The 16,876-nt window shown below is 49.8% G+C and overlaps 1 protein-coding gene and 1 long non-coding RNA gene across 4 annotated transcripts; one reads left to right on the top strand and one right to left on the bottom strand.

Moving 5' to 3' along the window:
• The first annotated feature begins 1,037 nt into the window (after nt 1-1,037).
• S100A2 (S100 calcium binding protein A2) lies at nt 1,038-4,761 on the top strand. Of its 3 annotated transcripts, none has more exons than XM_019431605.2 (3): nt 1,038-1,062; nt 3,716-3,863; nt 4,522-4,761. In XM_019431605.2, the coding sequence occupies exons 2-3, from the start codon at nt 3,723-3,725 to the stop codon at nt 4,672-4,674; spliced, it is 294 nt and encodes a 97-aa protein (XP_019287150.1). In that variant the 5' UTR covers nt 1,038-1,062; nt 3,716-3,722; the 3' UTR covers nt 4,675-4,761. The 3 variants fall into 3 exon arrangements, with proteins under 3 accessions (XP_019287150.1, XP_019287151.1, XP_019287149.1); XM_019431606.2 differs by lacking the exon at nt 1,038-1,062 and adding an exon at nt 2,314-2,440 and having other exon boundaries at nt 4,525-4,761; XM_019431604.2 differs by lacking the exon at nt 1,038-1,062 and adding an exon at nt 2,315-2,440.
• A 1,001-nt stretch (nt 4,762-5,762) lies between these two features.
• LOC109256379 (uncharacterized) lies at nt 5,763-15,568 on the bottom strand. Its single transcript, XR_008424497.1, has 3 exons — nt 14,938-15,568; nt 14,327-14,457; nt 5,763-6,393 (listed from the first exon to the last, which is right to left on the bottom strand). It is a non-coding gene; the product is annotated as an uncharacterized LOC109256379 (long non-coding RNA).
• Nucleotides 15,569-16,876: the final 1,308 nt, after the last annotated feature.

Raw genomic sequence — 16,876 nt, 5'->3', positions numbered from 1 at the left:
GCGGTGCCCGCTGCCCGGTTGTGACCGGCTTCTCTGCCTTCAGGGCTACGGGGAGGATGTGGACCGGGGTTGGCCCCTGGGGCCGTTCTATTCAACCCTCCTGTTCTGCTGACTGGGAGGGAGTTGCTCAGGTCACACTGTGCGTTAGTGCAAATTAATGTCCCGGCTCAGGAATACAGCCACTTGCTGGGCCCCATCCCGGCCTGGTCTCCTGCTTAGGGACAGGTGTCCGGGTGCTGACCCTGGCTGTGAGCTGCTCTCTGCTCTAACATCCCCTCACAGTCCCTCTGTTTCTGTGGCTCTCTGACCTTCTCTCCCAGCTTCCAGGTCCCTGTCCCTGCCGCTGGGGGAGCGTGCTCAGCTGCCTCCCCAGGGGTTTGTGGCTGTTTTCTAGCCCAGTGTCTCTGTGCCACTCCTGGGATCTGGAGAAGTTTTGATTTGGTAGCAGAACCAATGGTGTGATGTTGGGAGGTGAGGACGCCCCTTGGCTCCTAAATACTATCCCAGTGGGGGGCTCCCCAGTGCCCCCCATGGCTTTGAGTAACCACAAGCACTGGTTGGGTGTGGGTGAGACCCTTTGTTCCTGCAGGAACGGGTAAGACCCAGTCCCTGCCCAGTGAGCTCACCATGTGGGGGTGAGGGCAAGAGAAGACAAGCCCTCAAGTGATTCAACCGGGGGAGATTGTCTAGTGCACAAGGACAAAAAGAGCCCGTGTGTGGGACAGCAGGTAGATGTGAAGTCTGGCTGGGCCTGGGAACCCTCCATAGAGTAGGTGGCATCTAACCAGACTTTGAGAGAGTGTTGGGGTTTTGGCAGGAGGACAGGTGGGGAGCAGGGGTGAGCAGGAGCGATGGGTCTCAGCACACCGGGGGACGATGGGCAGGCAGTTAGGGTGTGTGCAGAGGAGGCTGGAAAGCAGGGTGGGGGGCAGAGTCCACGCACCTACTGCCAGGCTTGGCGGAGAAGGCGTGGGCACCACTGCCACGTCTGAGCCCCATGTGAGCGGGTCCGGAGTGAAAACGGACCGAGTGCTTTGAAAGACAGTGGCCCTTACCCTTGGGGTGAGAGACTTTATTTCAGGCTTTATGTGACATAAGGTTTGACAGGGAGGAGCTGTAGCATGAGGGGTCCAAGTGCCTTGGACAGGAGGGGACACTGGGTGGCTGTGCAAATATGTGGGTTCCAAGGCCTGGCTTCACCTGCACGGTTCAGGCTGCCCCAAGTCCCATGGTGACCCCGGGAAGAAAGCAGCCTGGTTTCCCTCTGATCCTGTCAGCCCTTGGTCCCAGCTCCTCTGTGCTGTCTACCTCAAAGCTCCCAGGGTGGGTCCCGCGCAGGGTCTCCTCCCAGGCTGGGTAGGGGTTTCCGCCGCTGCCCTGGCCTCCAGGGAGTAGGCTGGTGTCGCTGAGTCACTGCCTGGGCATCTGGGCCTGGAAGGGTGGGTGAGTCACCTAGGACCGGGGGCGCTGGGGGAGGGGAAGAGGCTTCGGGACATCTGGAGGAGGGAGGGGAGATGGGCCGGCAGGAAGGGCGGTGCCCACACGGGTGGGGGGAGAGGGGGAGCTTGGGAGGGGACAGCAAGAAGCCAGCTCTTCCCGGAGAGCCCCTCCCCTGGGCTGGGTCCCGAACGCCCCCGCGGCGTGTTTGCCTCCCTCTGGGCAAGGGGAGGAGTCTGCAGGGATGGGGTGTGGGAGGGCGGAGGCCCGCCCGCGGCCCCTCCTCACTCACCCACCCTCGGAGAAGGGCGCCAAGATTTCCCTTCTCCCTTCCAAACCTGCAGGGGCTTCCTTACTGTGCACACGGGCTACTGGTGTCTCTCCCTGCCTTCCTGCCTCCTTCCGGGCGCCTCCCTACCCAAAGGGGGCCTGTCAAGGTGTTTTCAGGCACATGCTTCCCTCATTACCTCACCAAGGAGAATTGTGCCGACAGCTCTGAAGCTTCCCTGCCCCGCCCCAGTCAGCTCGAACACACGCGCGTGTGCACACATGCGTGCCCGCACACTCAACACACACACACACACACACACACACACACACACACACACGAGGTCTGGGAAGTCCCTGGGTGCCTGTAGCCTGACTCACACATGAGCTGTGACTCCAAGGCATGTGTCCTAAGAGCAAGGCTGGCATGAGTCTCTAGGCCCACAAACAGGGGCTATCTCCCCTCACCCTGGGTCCTGGCTGCCCCTTCCCCATGGTGCCTCCCAGCCCCCTCTGTGGCCTAGAAGGGGCCTTCTCTTCTGGGTGGCAGGCTGGGTTGGAGCTAGCAGTCTCTGGGAGGGAGGGGGCCAGTAGGGAGTGGGTGGGGGTGGCAGGAGGCCAGGCTTTGGCGGGATCAGGTTAGGGCACGTTGGGGGCCAGTGGGGCGGGATATAAACCCCACTGTACGCACCTGGCCCTTGGCTTTCCTTCCAGAACCTCTCTGCCATCTGGTCTGGTGAGTGTGTCTGTCCTGCTGAGGGCTGGTTAGGAGGCCCCCTGGGTCTCCACCTTGTTCCTTTGTCTTAATCTTTGTCTCCATAGTTGCTTTTCTCATTCAGGGCCTCTCCCTTTGGGTGACCTTCTGTGAAGTGTCTGATTGAGGGCTTTTTCCAGGTTCCTCTGTGAGGTCTCATTTAGGGGTTACTCTGTGGCCTTCTCTTAGGTCTCACGGTCTGGGCATCTCAGTCCAGAGACCCTTCTTGGGGGCCTTGGCCCAGGAATATGACATGTGTGTGGGTGCTTTAATGAGAGTCCTGAGTTTGTTTGGTTTTGTTTTTTGTTTTTGCAAAGTCCAGGATTCTAGCAAGACTAAGGGACAAGGGCCAGGGATGTCAAGTGTGTGGGCTGCCTGGGTCCCTGTCCTGTGTAGTTCCATAGCTCTGCCTTCCGCCCCTTCCCATTTCCTCTGCCTTGAGAGCTAGCAGGATGGGCCCAGGGCTGTCCTTGCCCCTGACACCAGCTACTGTGGCCTCACCCCAGGACACCCTCTAAGCCTCCCGGGGCTGCTCAGAGCATTCTCAGAGGCAGAGCCTTGGAAAAGATGACCTCTCAGTTCTGTCCTTGTGATCCTGGTGCACAGGACACGCAATTTCTTTAATTCCAATCCCAATAGGACGCTCCCTGGTTCCACATCCAATAGAGACAGCACCCCCTGGCTCAGAGGTCTCCAGTGTGGTGGGAAATACATCCCTCTGAGAGTCCCGTGTCCAGTGGAGGAAACATACTTGCCCAAGGGCGTTTCCAGTCTCACTCCCCCAGCCTTAGGAGTCCCTTGTCTTGAGGGGTGGGGGTGGGGGGCGGAAGTGTTTCCTCAGGGAAGCTCATACCCTGGGTTGCAGCCATGGCTGCTGCTAGAGCCCCGTGAGCCCCCACTCACTGGCTCATGGAGAGGCCACCTCCCCAGGGCTGGCCTGTGGAAGGGGCTCCATAGAGAGGACCCAAGTGGGACTCCAGCCACCTTGCCATTTCCCTTCCCACAGACAGAGTGGGGAGCCCTGCCCTCAGGGGTGTGCCACAAGTGTGACCAGAGTAGACATGAGGCCCCTCCCTTGGTGACTTCCAAACACAGGGGAAGGTTTAGCATCTGTCCATAGTGGGCCCTGCCTAGGAAGGCCCTGTCTCAGGGGCGATGTGGAGAGGGGTTTGGAGATGGAGTTTAGGACACAAGGGCAGGTGGGTCCCCCTGGCTGGGCTGAAGTTGTCTCCATCACTTGCAATCCTATGGCCCCAGATCCAAGATGTCCAGTCCCCTGGAGCAGGCACTGGCTGTGATGGTCACCACCTTCCACAAGTACTCAGGCCAAGAGGGTGACAAGTTCAAGCTGAGTAAGGCGGAGATGAAGGCACTTCTGCACCAGGAGCTGCCCAGCTTTGTTGGGGTGAGTGGGGCCAGCTGGTGGGAGGGTCTTGCTGACCAAACATAGGGTACAGCATCACCAAGAGGGTGAGGCCCAAGTGTGAGTGTCCTATCGCTGCTGTCCCTGCAGCTTGCCACAGGATGGGTGTGTGTGCTGTCAGGGCCCTCGGCATCCATCTGTCCAACCCCCTCCCTGAATTGAACAAACCAGAGCCCACAGAGGGGGAAATGACTGGCCCAAGAGCCCACAGTTCTGTCAATCTTAGTTTCCATATTATGTGCCAAACTAAGAAGGTGTATAGGGACAGAAAAGCCCAGCTAACACATGTACCCTGGGACATTGGTACCTGGCAGGTATTAAAAAGTTTTCCTTTTCTGAATTCAGAAATTTTTAGTTTCTTCATGAGCAAAATGGGGGTAGTGATAATGCCTACCTCGCTGGGCCCAGGGAATCCTGGCATGTTCCTCACTCCCAGCAGTGAGCACTGGAGACCTTCCCCGATGAACATCCAGCTACCTGTCCTCATTCACAGGGCCCCTTTGTAGCTTCCAGGGGCTCCCTGCCCACCACTGGCCTGCTGCCCAGTGCAGACAGAGGGCTGGGCTCTGACCAGTAAGTGTGTGTTTGGCGCAGGGGTGTGTGGAAAGCAACCTGCTGAGTCATTCCCTCTTGCTTTCAGGAGAAGGTGGATGAGGAGGGCTTGAAGAAGCTGATGGGAGACCTGGATGAGAACAGTGACCAGCAGGTAGACTTCCAGGAGTATGCTGTTTTTCTGGCGCTGGTCACTATCATGTGCAATGACTTCTTCCAGGACTCCCCAGACCGGCCCTGAAGCAAAGCTCTCACTCTACCAGGGGCCTGATGGGCCCATGAGGACTCTCCTTACCCTTTTGTACTCAATAAACTTTTCTGTTGATCATCTTTTACTTGCTCATTGATGCCCTATACCCTGGCTGGCTCAGTTGGGGTGCTGGAAAATGAGGTCTTCCTTAGTTCCCACCCCCTCTGGGCCCTGACTTTTCTGGAAATCTCACCAAGGCCAGAGCTGTGCCTTAGGTCCCAGACTTTGGGATTCCAAATACTGGTAAAAATTTGAGATAGTTTGCTAAAGTTCCCCACCCCCCCCCCCCATGACGATATTAAAAGGGGCAAAACCATCTACCATTGCTGTCATTTCATGAAAAGAAAGTCCCAACAAAGAAGGATATAACTTCAGAACAAAGGACAGACCTTGACATTCAATACTATGAGCAATCAGTTGTACTGGAATCAGCTCAAGAGGCATCAGTTAGTCTCATCCACCTGGCAGACCTTTGCATTGAGGACTTCTGTCAGGTTGCAGGCCACAGGCAGTGGCCCTATTTCAGCAAAGCTGTATTTCTTTTGATATTTGCTCTTAGATTGGCTCTAGTTTGAGTTCATTCTTCTTCTGTGTGTCTCTACTGAAAACTACCAGGTGCTACTTCATATCAACATCCTGATTTTTTTCTACCGTTTTCCCTAAACTTGTAGCAAGGTTGCCATCTGTTCTGCACACTGTGGTGCATCAGGTGACAGCCAAATGCTTTGCCACCTGCTAACAAAGTCACTGACTTTCCAGCGAGCAAAGGTGAGGTCCTCATATTTATTCTTTCTCTCTTCAATTAATTACACATATTAGGCTCTCTCTCTCTCTCTCTCTCTCTCTTTTAGTGGATCCCATTTCTAGTTACCAAATTCTTTACCAGTTACGACTGTATTCAGTTGTAAGGCCCAAGAAGCCTGACTAACAATGGCATAAAGAAATTTGCATTTAAGTGCCTTATAAAATCAGTCTGAGATTCAGAATTCAGACTCAGAGATGCTGTTCTGGCCCCCTATTGCTGCATTACATACCACCCAACACTTGGTAAATTAAAAAAAATTTATTGTCTCTCAAGGTTCTATAAGTAGACTGTAATCAGTCAATGGGGTTCTCATTTGGGACCTCTCATGCAGTTGAAGACAGATGTTGGGGCTGGAGTCATCAGAAAGTTCAAATTAATTCAGTTTCCAAGGTAGCTCACTCAATTATCCTGGCATTTGGCACCAGTTGTTAGCTGGGAGTCAGCTGGAATGCCTACCTGTGACCTCTCTATGTAGCTTGGGCTTCTCAGAACATGGCATCTAGGTTCTGAGAGGAAGTGTACCCAAAGTGAGCAGCCCAAGAGGCCCCAAAGGGGGCTATGAGGCTTTTTAAGATTTATCTCAGAAATCCAAGAGCGTCATTTCTGCTGCATTCTGTTGATCAGGTAAGTCATTATGCTGGCCCAGATTCAAGGAGAAGAGAATTAGGCCCCATCTTTTCATGTGAGGAGCAGTAGCATGAAGTTAACAGTGGCCATCTTTGGAGACTGTATACCATGGTCTGACTTCTAGCAACCATGTACAAAATGCAGTCACCTCCTTCCCCAAATCCACCTCATTAAGGCATCAACGTGAGGCCAAGGGTCTTGTCATCCATGTCAGGTCTGAATCTGGATGTCATCTCTGCATGTACCTCATCAAGAGTGGTTCTCCTTGACATGAAGATCTATGAACAACAGATTCAATACACAAAGGTGAGACAGGTAATAAATACTCCTAGTCAAAAAGAGTGGTGGTAGATTGAAGGCACAAAAGTGCCATTGGTCCATAGCAATTCTGAAATTGAGTCAGACACATGCCACCAGATTCTTGACTAGTGTCCAGTTCTGCTTCCTATAAGTGGTTCTTGGATCCACTCTCTTGGCTCTCGGTTTCATTTTCTTTAACTCTTTATTTTCTGTACACAATGTCTGTGTTTGTAGCTAAGCGGCTTTCTCAGCCTTGGGCCTTCTGCCCAAGGAAGTCGATCACCCAAAGCTTCTTTTGTTTGAATTGTCTCTATCCCTTTCAGTCAAAGTTTATGTAATTCCTTTAAAAATGTTGTAGACTTGGGGTGCCTGGGTGGCTCAGTTGGTTAAGCCTCCGACTTCAGTTCAGGTCATGATCTCACAGTTTGTGGGTTCTGGCCCCATGTTGGGCTCTGTGCTGACAGATCAGAGCCTGGAGCCTGCTTCAGATTTTGTGTCTCCCACTCTCTTTTCCCCTCCCCCACTCATGCTTTGTCTTTCTCTCTCTCTCAAAAATAAATTTAAAAAACATTTAAAAATTTTTTTAAAAAAGAAAAAAGGTTGTGGACTTCCTGTGTATCAACTTACAATTCACTTAATTAGACAAAAGCCACACTTAACAAATCTCTCTGAGACTGGTGCCTCCCTACCTTACACTGAGGGACAGGGAGCTGGGAGAAAGGCCCTCCTGTCTGAAAGGGTCTAAGAGGCACACTTCTTTCTTTCCTTTCCTTTCCTCTTCTTTTCTTTTCTATCTTATCTTATTATCTTAAATACAATTTATTGTCAAGTTAGCTAAAGTACAGTGTATACAGTGTGCTCTTAGCTTCAGCAGTAGATTCCCATGATTCATCACTTATGTACAATACCCAGTGCTCATCCCAACAAGTACTCCCCTAATGCCCATCCCCCACTTTCCCCTCTCCCCTGCATCCCCCACCTGCAACCTCAGTTTGTTCTCTGTATTTAAGAGTCTTTTATGGTTTGCCTCCCTCTCTGTTTGAAACAATTTTTCCCCCTTCCCTTCCTCCATGGTCTTCTGTTAAGTTTCTCAAGTTCCACATATGAGTGAAAACACATGGTATTTGTCTTTCTCTGGCTGACTTATTTCACTTAGCATAATACCCTCCAGTTCCATCCACATTGTTGCAAATGGCAAGATTTAATTCTTTCTTGTTGCCAAGTAGATTCCATTGTATATATAAACCACATCTTCTTTATCCATTCATCAGTAGATGGACATTTAGAATCTTTCCATAATTTGGCTATTATTGATAGTACTGCTATAAACATTGGGGTGCATGTGCCCCTATGCATCAGCACTTCTGTATCCTTTGGATAAATTCCTAGTATTGCAATTGCTGGGTCATAGTGTAGTTCTATTTTTAATTTTTTTGGGGAACCTCCACACTGTTTTCCAGACTGGCTGCACCAGGTTGCATTCCCACCAACGATGCAAGAGGGTTCCCGTTTCTCCACATCCTCTGAAATTCCACATGTATTTTCCTGAATTGTTATTTTTAGCCATTCTGACTGGTGGGAGGTGGTATTTCAGTGTGGTTTTGATTTGTATTTCCTTGATGGTGAGCCATGTTGAACATCTTTTCATGTGTCTGTTGGCCATTTGGAGGTCTTCTTTGGAAAAGTGTCTGTTTGTGTCTTCTACCCATTTCTTCACTGGATTATTTGTTTTTTGGGTGTTGTGTTTGGTAAGTTCTTCATAGATTTTGGATACCAACCCTTTATCTGATATGTCATTTGCAAATACCTTCTCCCATTTTGTCGGTTGCCTTTTAATTTTGTTGATTGTTTCCTTTCCTGTGCAGAAGTTTTTTATCTTGATCAAATCCCAATAGTTCGTTTTTGCTTTTACTTCCCTTGCCTTTGGAGATGTGTCAAGTAAGAAGTTGCTGCTGTCAAAGAGGTTGTTGCCTGTTTTCTCCTGTAGGGTTTTGATGGTTTCCTGTCTCACATTTAGGTCTTCATCCATTTTGAGTTTATTTTTGTATATGGTGTAAGAAAGTGGTCCAGTTTCATTCTTCTGCATGTTGCTGTCCAGTTCTCCAGCACCATTTGCTAAAGAGACATTTTTCCATTGGATACTCTTTCCTGCTGTGTCAAAGATTAGTTGGCCATACATTTGTGGACCTAATTCTGGGTTCTCTATTCTATTCCAGTGTTCTATGTGTCTGTTTTTGTGCCAATACCATACTGTCTTGATGATTACAACTTTGTAGTAGAGACTAAAGTCCGGTATTGTGATGCCTCCTGCTTTGGTTTTCCTTTTCAACATTACTTTGGCTATTTGGGGTCTTTTGTGGTTCCATACAAGTTTTAGGATTGTTCTAGCTCTGAGGGAAATGCCAGTGCAATTTTGATTGGGATTGCATTGAATGTGTAGATTGCTTTGGACAGTATTGGCATTTTAACAATATTTGTTCTTCCAATCCATGAGCATGGAATGTTTTTGCATTTCTTTGTGTCTTCTTCAATTTCTTTTGTAAATTTTCTATAGTTTTCAGCATATAAATCTTTTACATCTTTGGTCAGGTTTATTCCTAGGTATTTTATCGTTCTCAGTGCAGTAGTAAATGGGACTGATTTCTTGATTTCTCTTTCTGTTGCTTCATTATTGGTGTATAGACATGCAACCGATTTCTGTACATTGACTTTGTATCCTGCGACTTTGCTGAATTCATGTATCAGTTCTAGCAGCTTTTTGGTGGAGTTTTTCGGGTTTTCCATGTAGAGTATCATGTCATCTGTGAAAAGTGAAAGTTTGACTTCTTTGCTAATTTAGATGGCTTTTATTTCATTTTGTTGTCTGATTGCTGAGGCTAGGACTTCCAACACTATGTGAAACAACAGTGGTGAGAGTGAACATCCCTGTCATGTTCCTGATCTCAGGGGGAAAGCTCTTAGTGTTTCCCCACTGAGGATGATATTAGCTGTGGACTCTTCATATATGGCTTTTATGATGTTATGTTCCTTCTATCCTCACTTTCTTGAGGGTTTTTATTAATAAAGGATGCTGTATTTTGTCAAATGCTTTTTCTGCATCTATTGACAGGATCATATGGTTCTTATCCTTTCTCTTATTAATGTGATGTATCACACTGATTGGTTTGTGAATATTGAAACAGCCCTGCAGCCCAGGAATGAATTCCGCTTGATCATGGTGAATAATTCTCTTAACATGCTGTTGAATTTGATTTGCTAGTATCTTGTTGAGAATTTTCGCATCCATGTTCATCAGGGATATTGGCCTGTAATTCTCCTTTTTAGTGAGGTCTCTGTCTGGTTTGGGAATCCAGGTAATGCTGGCTTCAAAGAATGAGTCCACAAGTTTTCCTTTCATTTCTATTTTTTGGAACAGCTTGAGAAGAATAGGTATTAACTCTGCTTTAAATGTCACAGAATTTCCCTGGGAAGCCATTTGGTCCAGGACTCTTATTTGTTGGGAGATTTTTGATAACCGATTCAATTTCTTTGCTGATTATAGTCTGGTCACATTTTCTATTTCTTCCCATTTGAGTTTTGGTATTGTGTGGGTGTCTAAGGATTTGCCCATTTCTTCCAGGTTGTCCAGTTTGTTGGCGTATAATTTTTCATAGTATTTTATATTTCCCTGATAATTGTTTGTATTTCTGAGGGATTGGTTGTAATAATTCCATTTTTGTGATTTTATCTATTTGGGTCCTCTCTCTTTTCTTTTTGAGAAGTCTGGCTTCTTTTATTTCTTCTTTCAAAAAACCGGCTCTTAGATTCATTGATCTGTTCTACTGTTTAAAAAATTCTATATTGTTTATTTCTGCTTCAATCTTTATTATTTCTCTTTTTCTGCTGGCTTTGGGGTTTCTTTGCTGCTTCTAGTTCTTTTAGGTGTGCAGTTAGGTTTTATATTAGGGATTTTCCTCGTTTCTTGAGATAGGCCCGGATTGCAATGTATTTTCCTCTTAGGACTGCCTTTTCTGCATCCCAAAGGGTTTGGGCTGTCGTGTTTTCATTTTCATTTGCTTCCACATATGTTTAAATTTCTTCTCTAATTTCCTGGTTGACCCATTCATTCTTTAGTAGGGTGTTCCTTAACCTCCATGCATTTTGGAGGTTTTCCAAACTTTTTCCTGTGGTTGATTTCAAGTTTCATAGCATTGTGATGTGAAAGTGTGCATGGTATGATCTCAATTCTTTTATATTTATTGAGGGCTGTTTTGTGAGCCAGTATGTGGTCTATCTTGGAGAATGTTCCATGTGCACTGGAGAAGAATGTGTATTCTGCTGCTTTTGCGTGAAAAGAGGCACACTTCTAAAATTATTAGAAGCCAACTTGTTTATCTAGATCTATGAGACTTGTCCTTAAATCTTTTTAAGTCTCTACTTTGACTTCAGTTTTTCCCTGATCTCTTTTTATTGGCAAGACCCTGGATTTGATCTTTGTCCTGAAGCCATTTATTACTTCGAGAGCCATTTGCTGGCTGTAAAGATTGTTTGGGGCCCTCTATATTTCCTTTAAAAAGACTGAGTCTTTTAGTTCATCTCTTTCTTCTCATATCATATTTTATCATAGGCATCCAGAAGAAGCAGGCACTTGCAACATTCCGCCTAAACCTCTCCTTAGCTAAACCCATGAGTTCATTAGGTGCTCTTTCTGTTTTCCATATTACCATAGACAGTAATGTTCCCAGACATTCCACTGCTACATAACAGGGGTCACTTTTCTTTAGCTTCAGTAACAATTTCCTCACTGTCCTTCCAGTTATTACTACTAACCTCCTGGAGGTCCGTGTAGCTTTCAGTCATTGCCTGGTCCCAAAGCCAATGACACGTGCTTCAGGTTTTTGTAATAGCAGCATCCCACTTTTGCAGGTCTTTGATGAAAGATTCAAGGAACCACCTCATGCTAACTTTCAACACTTTTTGTACCAATTCCTTTATCACTACATTTAGGTTTCTATTTGGTCTGCATCCCAAGGTACATCAATGGGCAATTAGACCAAATATTTTGTCATTTCATAACAAGGGTCCCGGCTTTCCACCCTGCACATATTGGGTTCTCCTGTCTCTCTGTCTTCCCTCCTCTGCTTAGCCAATTCCACATTTTAGATTCTTTTACTTTAGAACTCCACTTTCAGATGTAAAATTGTCTATCCATTTGGAATTTATTCACCTATGAATTGCAGATAACCTGACCAATAATAGCGGCTTTAATTGTCTTATATAACAAGAAGTCTGGGGTGGGTAGTTCAGGGTTGGTTTAGGGGCACTAAGTGTCTTTTCATTTTTTTTCTTTTTTCTTTGTAACCTATAGTATATGTGCTTTTCCCCTCTTGCATGCTGCTTCATGATCACAAGATGGCTGCTATACCTCCAGGTTTCACTGTCCATGTGCCAGTCTGGAAGATAGAGGAAGGGTAAGATGCAGAAATCTTCCACTGAGATTTATTTTTGAGAAGAGAGAGACAGAGCATGAGTGGGTGAGGAGAGAGAAAGAGGGAGACACAGAATCTGAAACAGGCTCCAGGCTCTGAGCTGTCAGCATAGAGCCCGACATGGGGCTCAAACTCACGGACCCCGGATCATGACCTGAGCCGAAGTCAGACGCTTAACCGACTGAGCCACCCAGGTGCCCCGAGACTTTGCTTTTTTATTATGCAGGAAGAACTCTCTCCAGGTATTTCCATTTGCAACTCTTTGGTCATAACAATGAAATATGATGTAATATGGCTTAGCTGCAACCAAGTAGCTTTAGCTGGGTATGTTGACACTTTGAAAGAAAAAAAAGTTAAAAAAATTAAAAAAAAAAATTTTAAAGTAGGCTTCATGCCCAGCATGGAGCCCAATGCAGGGTTGAACTCATGACCCTGAGGTCAAGACCTGACCTGAGGTCCAAAGTTGGATGCTTAACCAACTGAGCCACCCAGGCACCCCTAGGTTTTAATAATAAGGAAAGAGAGGCTGGGCAGTTGCTTTCTTACTTTTCTTACTTCCGTGGGAAAGTGTGATGCTTGCCGGACACTCAGGAGGAGCTCAGACTAGAGCCCTGAAGACGGAAGGAAGCTGAGGGAGAAGGTACAGGGACAACCTGCTGGTTCTCATGCTTCTGCGTAACCATGTGTCTGGGCCAGCGAGGCAGGCTGGTCAGGCCCAGCGACAAGAAGACAGAAGCCTGCCTGCTACCATCTTGTAGGAGAGGGCCCGAGATGGAGAGAAACACTCCCACAGCTGCTCTCTCAGCCCCGTCACTAGACTCTCTCCACAGAGGAGGAAACAGGGAGAGAGCAGCGTCTGCAGTTCCTGGAGGTGTCCCTCCACCCAGGCTCTCTGCTGGGCCTGTCGAGCACTGTCTCCTTGAGTCCTCACAACGGTTGGAAGAGGGCTGTGCTGGTAGTAACTGCACTTCCAAGAGGAGGGAATCGGGGCTGGGAGAGTCGAATAAGGAGCAGTGCTGGGACTTGACCCCGGTCTGTAAGAAAGGCCTCACGTCTACAGGACACAGGATACTGGAGTCAAAGGTCTTCCTCCCCTTCTTCTGGCTACGTCCAATGCCTTGGGGTTTGTGTGAAGGCAAGGGGACTTGGGTGATGTGAGAGTAAGTGAGATGATTCATTTTCAGAAATACCAAATAAAGCTGTGCTGTCTAGTTACCAATAGGTTTGCAACCTATTGGAAATATGTATGAACCCCCTCCCCCCAAACAATAGAGTCCCAAACCCTTAGACATATCACTTTCTGGTTCTTCTTCCCCTCTCCATTTTGCCGGCTTTGCAATGAGCATGAGCCAAAGAACTGGAGTCTCTGCCTCACCTCAAGGAATGTACATTTGTTCCAATCAGACTACTTGTTGTCTTATGTGGGCACAGGTGACTTCTGGGTAAGGCTGTAACCTCTGTAGTGCTCAGCCAATGAGGAACCAGGGGAAGGACTTCACACTAGGAGGTGCCCCGAGCTTGCCTGTCCATCAGACACCTGCTCTTGCAAGAATGTTGGTTAAAGCCTTGCTTCACTGTGTTGTAAGTCTCCATGGTCCCTCCTTTGATTGGGTCAGTGGGTTTATTTCTCACAGGGGAGCAGAGTCCAGACCTTCTTGGTCTCTTGATTCTGAATCAAGGGGAAATCCGACTCACTTGGTGGTGGTCTGATTGCTCACGATGGATCCTGGCTTCTGCTGGGACTCAGTTCCCCATTCTTGGACTGTTTTGGCTGGTGGAGACTGGCCTCAGATGGCTGGGCATTAAATGGGGCTAATTTCTTTTGCTTCTGAGCATTTGACACACTAACAAACGCCAGACTTACCTAGCTGGTTGCAAGAATCCTCTCACAAAATCTCTGCTGAGGCAGAGCAGGAGGGTCCAGAAAATGGCACTGTTCAGAGGACTGTTGGCCAAGTTACTTCCCACCTGCTCCTGGAGCTGCAGCTGGAAGGAGAGCCCCAGGAGAGCCTCACCTCCTATTGGGGATTGCTGCCGCTTCAGCCTTTGCTCTTTTGGGTCTACCCTTGACAGCCTATTGACCCTCCAAGAAAGAGGTACTGGAGTCAAAGGTGGCTTCTGAGACCGGGGAATGACTGAAATGGGGCTCCCCATGCTCCTAGCTTCAGGTCACATGATCTCTCCACCAACTCACTGCTCCCATCTGGGAAGTGGGCACAACTGGCATTGACTTGGCCATCAAAAGCGGTAGCAGGTCTAAGCCCCACAGGCTCTCCTTGGTCTCAGTTCAGACATCCCCAGCAAAGGTTTCTCTGGCTGCAGCCCCAGTAATCAAACATTCCCTCCTCACCTCCCCACAGGTGGCTTAGATGATGAGAAATAACTCGCATCAGAGGGACAACAGCTCATGGCTCCGTGGGGCTCGGGGACTGGGAGTGCTTACCCTGTCCCTTGGGCCCAGGTCCTTCTGGAACAAGCACTTGAATATCCAGGTGCTCTTTATTTCTCCTTGAGGTGAAGAACCAGACACTGACCTTCAGAGGGCAATGCAATTTCCCAAGAGCCTTTCAAAGGCTGTGGTGATAATAGTGGGGTCAGTGGAGGGGGAGGAGGAGAAGGAGAGAGAAGGGGAGAGGAAGGAGAAGGGGGAGGGCATGGGGAGAGGGGGAGGGGGAGGGAGAAAAGAAGAGGGGGGAGGGGAGGAAAGGAGAGGGGGAGGGAAGGGAGCGAGGGGAAGGGAGGGAGAAGGGAGGAGAGATGGAGGGGGAGGGGGAGGGAGAGGGAGGGGGAGGAGAGAGGGGGAGGGAGAGGGAGGGGGAGGAGAGAGGGGGAGGGAAAGGGAGGGGGAGGGGAAGGAGGGGAGGGGGAGGGGGACAGGGAAAGGGGAGGCAGGGAAAGGGAGGGGAGGGGAGGGTGAGGAGGGCAGGGAGGGGGGGCAGGGAGAGGGAGGGGAAGGGGAGGGAGAGGAAGGGGAGGGTCAGTGCTGTAGGAAGTCCTTCCAGGTCAGAGGGCATCTCTCCCACCCTCCCACCCACAGGTGGGGCAGAGACTCACCTTCTAGATGTGCTGCCCTCCTCAGCAGCAGGCTCCACGCCTGCATCGGGGAGCTGTGGTGAGGGCTCCAAGGCACAGAATCAAGTGGACCGTGGAGGGTGGGGAAGGAGGAGCATCCAGGGAGCTGTGCCCGCCTCCCGGGTGAGCGCCCGCCCCTCCCCCGCAGCGGGCAAACAGGCGCAGCCTCACTCGGGGAAAGGGGCTGCGGGCTGAGGACCCCGCACTCGGTGCCAGCCCGCCCCCCCCCCCCTTTCCCTTGGCACGGATACCACCAGCCTGGCCTACGTTTGTTTGTTGTCACCTGTGTCCCCCATTTGGTTGTCATCGCCACAGAGCCAGGACGAATCTGTCTTGTTTCTGAGCACACCCACGGTGCGTCAGACAGGTGACTTAAATAGTTACATGAATAATGAGTGGCTCTTAGGCCTGCCACTTGTTAGGTATGTGACCTCAGGCAAGTTACCTACCTCTCAGTTAACATCTGTGCCCTTACTGTGAGCAGGCACTGTGTGTGCGTTTTGTACACGCTGATTCACGTAAGCCCCGAAGGAATCCCATGAAGTAGCCACCATTATTACCCTTGATCCTCAACAGATAGGGACGTGAGGCCCAGAGGGGTGGGGTGACCCTGCTTCAGCTCTGCCGGCAAGGCTGGGGTATCACAGGCTGGAGTCAGTGAGTGGCCTGGAATTGGATTAGCTGCTGGTCCCCACTTCTGTCCCCCCTGCTCCTCATAACCTTGCCTATAAAACAGGGCTAATCACAGCTCTCCCTTCCCTCCCCTGCTTGTTCCCTTCACCTGCAGGGGCTGAGTCCTCAAGGAGATGATGCCCAGGCTGGGCCTGGATGCTGGGCGCCCTGGCTGCGGTCAAGGTGTCGTGAGATCTGGGGCTGCCTCCACAGACAATAGGGCTTCTTTGGAGGCCTGGGTGCTGCTCTCGTCTCCCCCTTCCCACCCTCCTCTGGGTGTTGGGCTCTCGTGCTGTGAAACAGGGAGGGGTCTCTCAGGCTGGGGCATGCATGAGGGCACAGAGAAGTGATATGGAGGGATTTCCACGTCTGATAATATGGTGCTTTGTGCCTGCTCCAGCTAAAAATAACAAAAAATGCTGGATAGAATTAAAAAATAACATGTTTCAAAGCAATGAAGAGCTCACAGGGCAGTAAGAGAACGCTGAGTCCCAGAGGTGAGCAGGACACCAGGGCCCCTCATGCCCTGAGAGCACTGGCCCCACTAAGCCAAAAGGACCTTTGGTTTCACAGTCTGTGGAGTGAGGAAGACAGAGCCTGAAGCCCAGCGTTCGTTGAGGAGAGGAGACACAGGGGCAGCCCCCATGATGCTGGGACCCCAAAGGGCTCCACACTCCAGCTAGAGCCAGAGGAAACCCAGCCCCACCCCATCGGACCCTCACGGAACGGAGGGCAGGACACAGACCTCAGGCTGTACGCACAGGGGGCCGTGCAGGGTCTGAGGTCACTCGCAGCACTTGGGGGCCGTGGGGGCCGCAGAGGAGTCAGCATGACCGTGGAAGGGCTCTGGCGGCAACTTGCCTTCCTCTTCCTCCGGGCCCGCTGAAGAAGGTCTCACACGGGGGAGAGCCGTTCACAGCTGAAAGCGACCAAGGACACTGATCCAGAGGCCAGGCAGGGAGGGTGTCTCATACCTCAGTGTCCTCACTTGTAAATAGGGGGGCTAAGCAGATGTCTCCAAGATCCCCTTTGGCACAGGGGTTCCCTAGGGGTGAGGCTAAGTGTGCCCCCACTTTGCATGCTTCTAGGGTGCTTGTTCAGAGTGAAGAGGTGGGGACAGATGTGAGGGGTTAGCCTATCTCCTCCAACGGGCGCTGGAAGATCAGGGGTGGGGTGTTGCGCCCGGTCCCCAACTCTGGGGGCAGGCAATGAGGGGAGGGGGTAAGTGTCTGTGGCCCAGACTTGGCCT

The sequence above is a fragment of the Panthera pardus genome, unplaced genomic scaffold, assembly GCF_024362965.1.
Source record: "Panthera pardus isolate Hobbes unplaced genomic scaffold, ASM2436296v1 HiC_scaffold_21, whole genome shotgun sequence".
Taxonomy (NCBI): domain Eukaryota; kingdom Metazoa; phylum Chordata; class Mammalia; order Carnivora; family Felidae; genus Panthera; species Panthera pardus.
Note: the sequence above shows the minus strand (reverse complement) of the source record. Positions and strands in the feature narration are given on the sequence as shown.

Coding starts and splice junctions, on each gene's coding strand:
- S100A2 (XM_019431605.2), top strand. CDS start 3,723: ATGTCCAGTCCCCTGGAGCAGGCACTGGCTGTGATGGTCACCACCTTC. Junction 3,864..4,521: donor AGCTGCCCAGCTTTGTTGGG/GTGAGTGGGGCC, acceptor TCTTGCTTTCAG/GAGAAGGTGGATGAGGAGGG.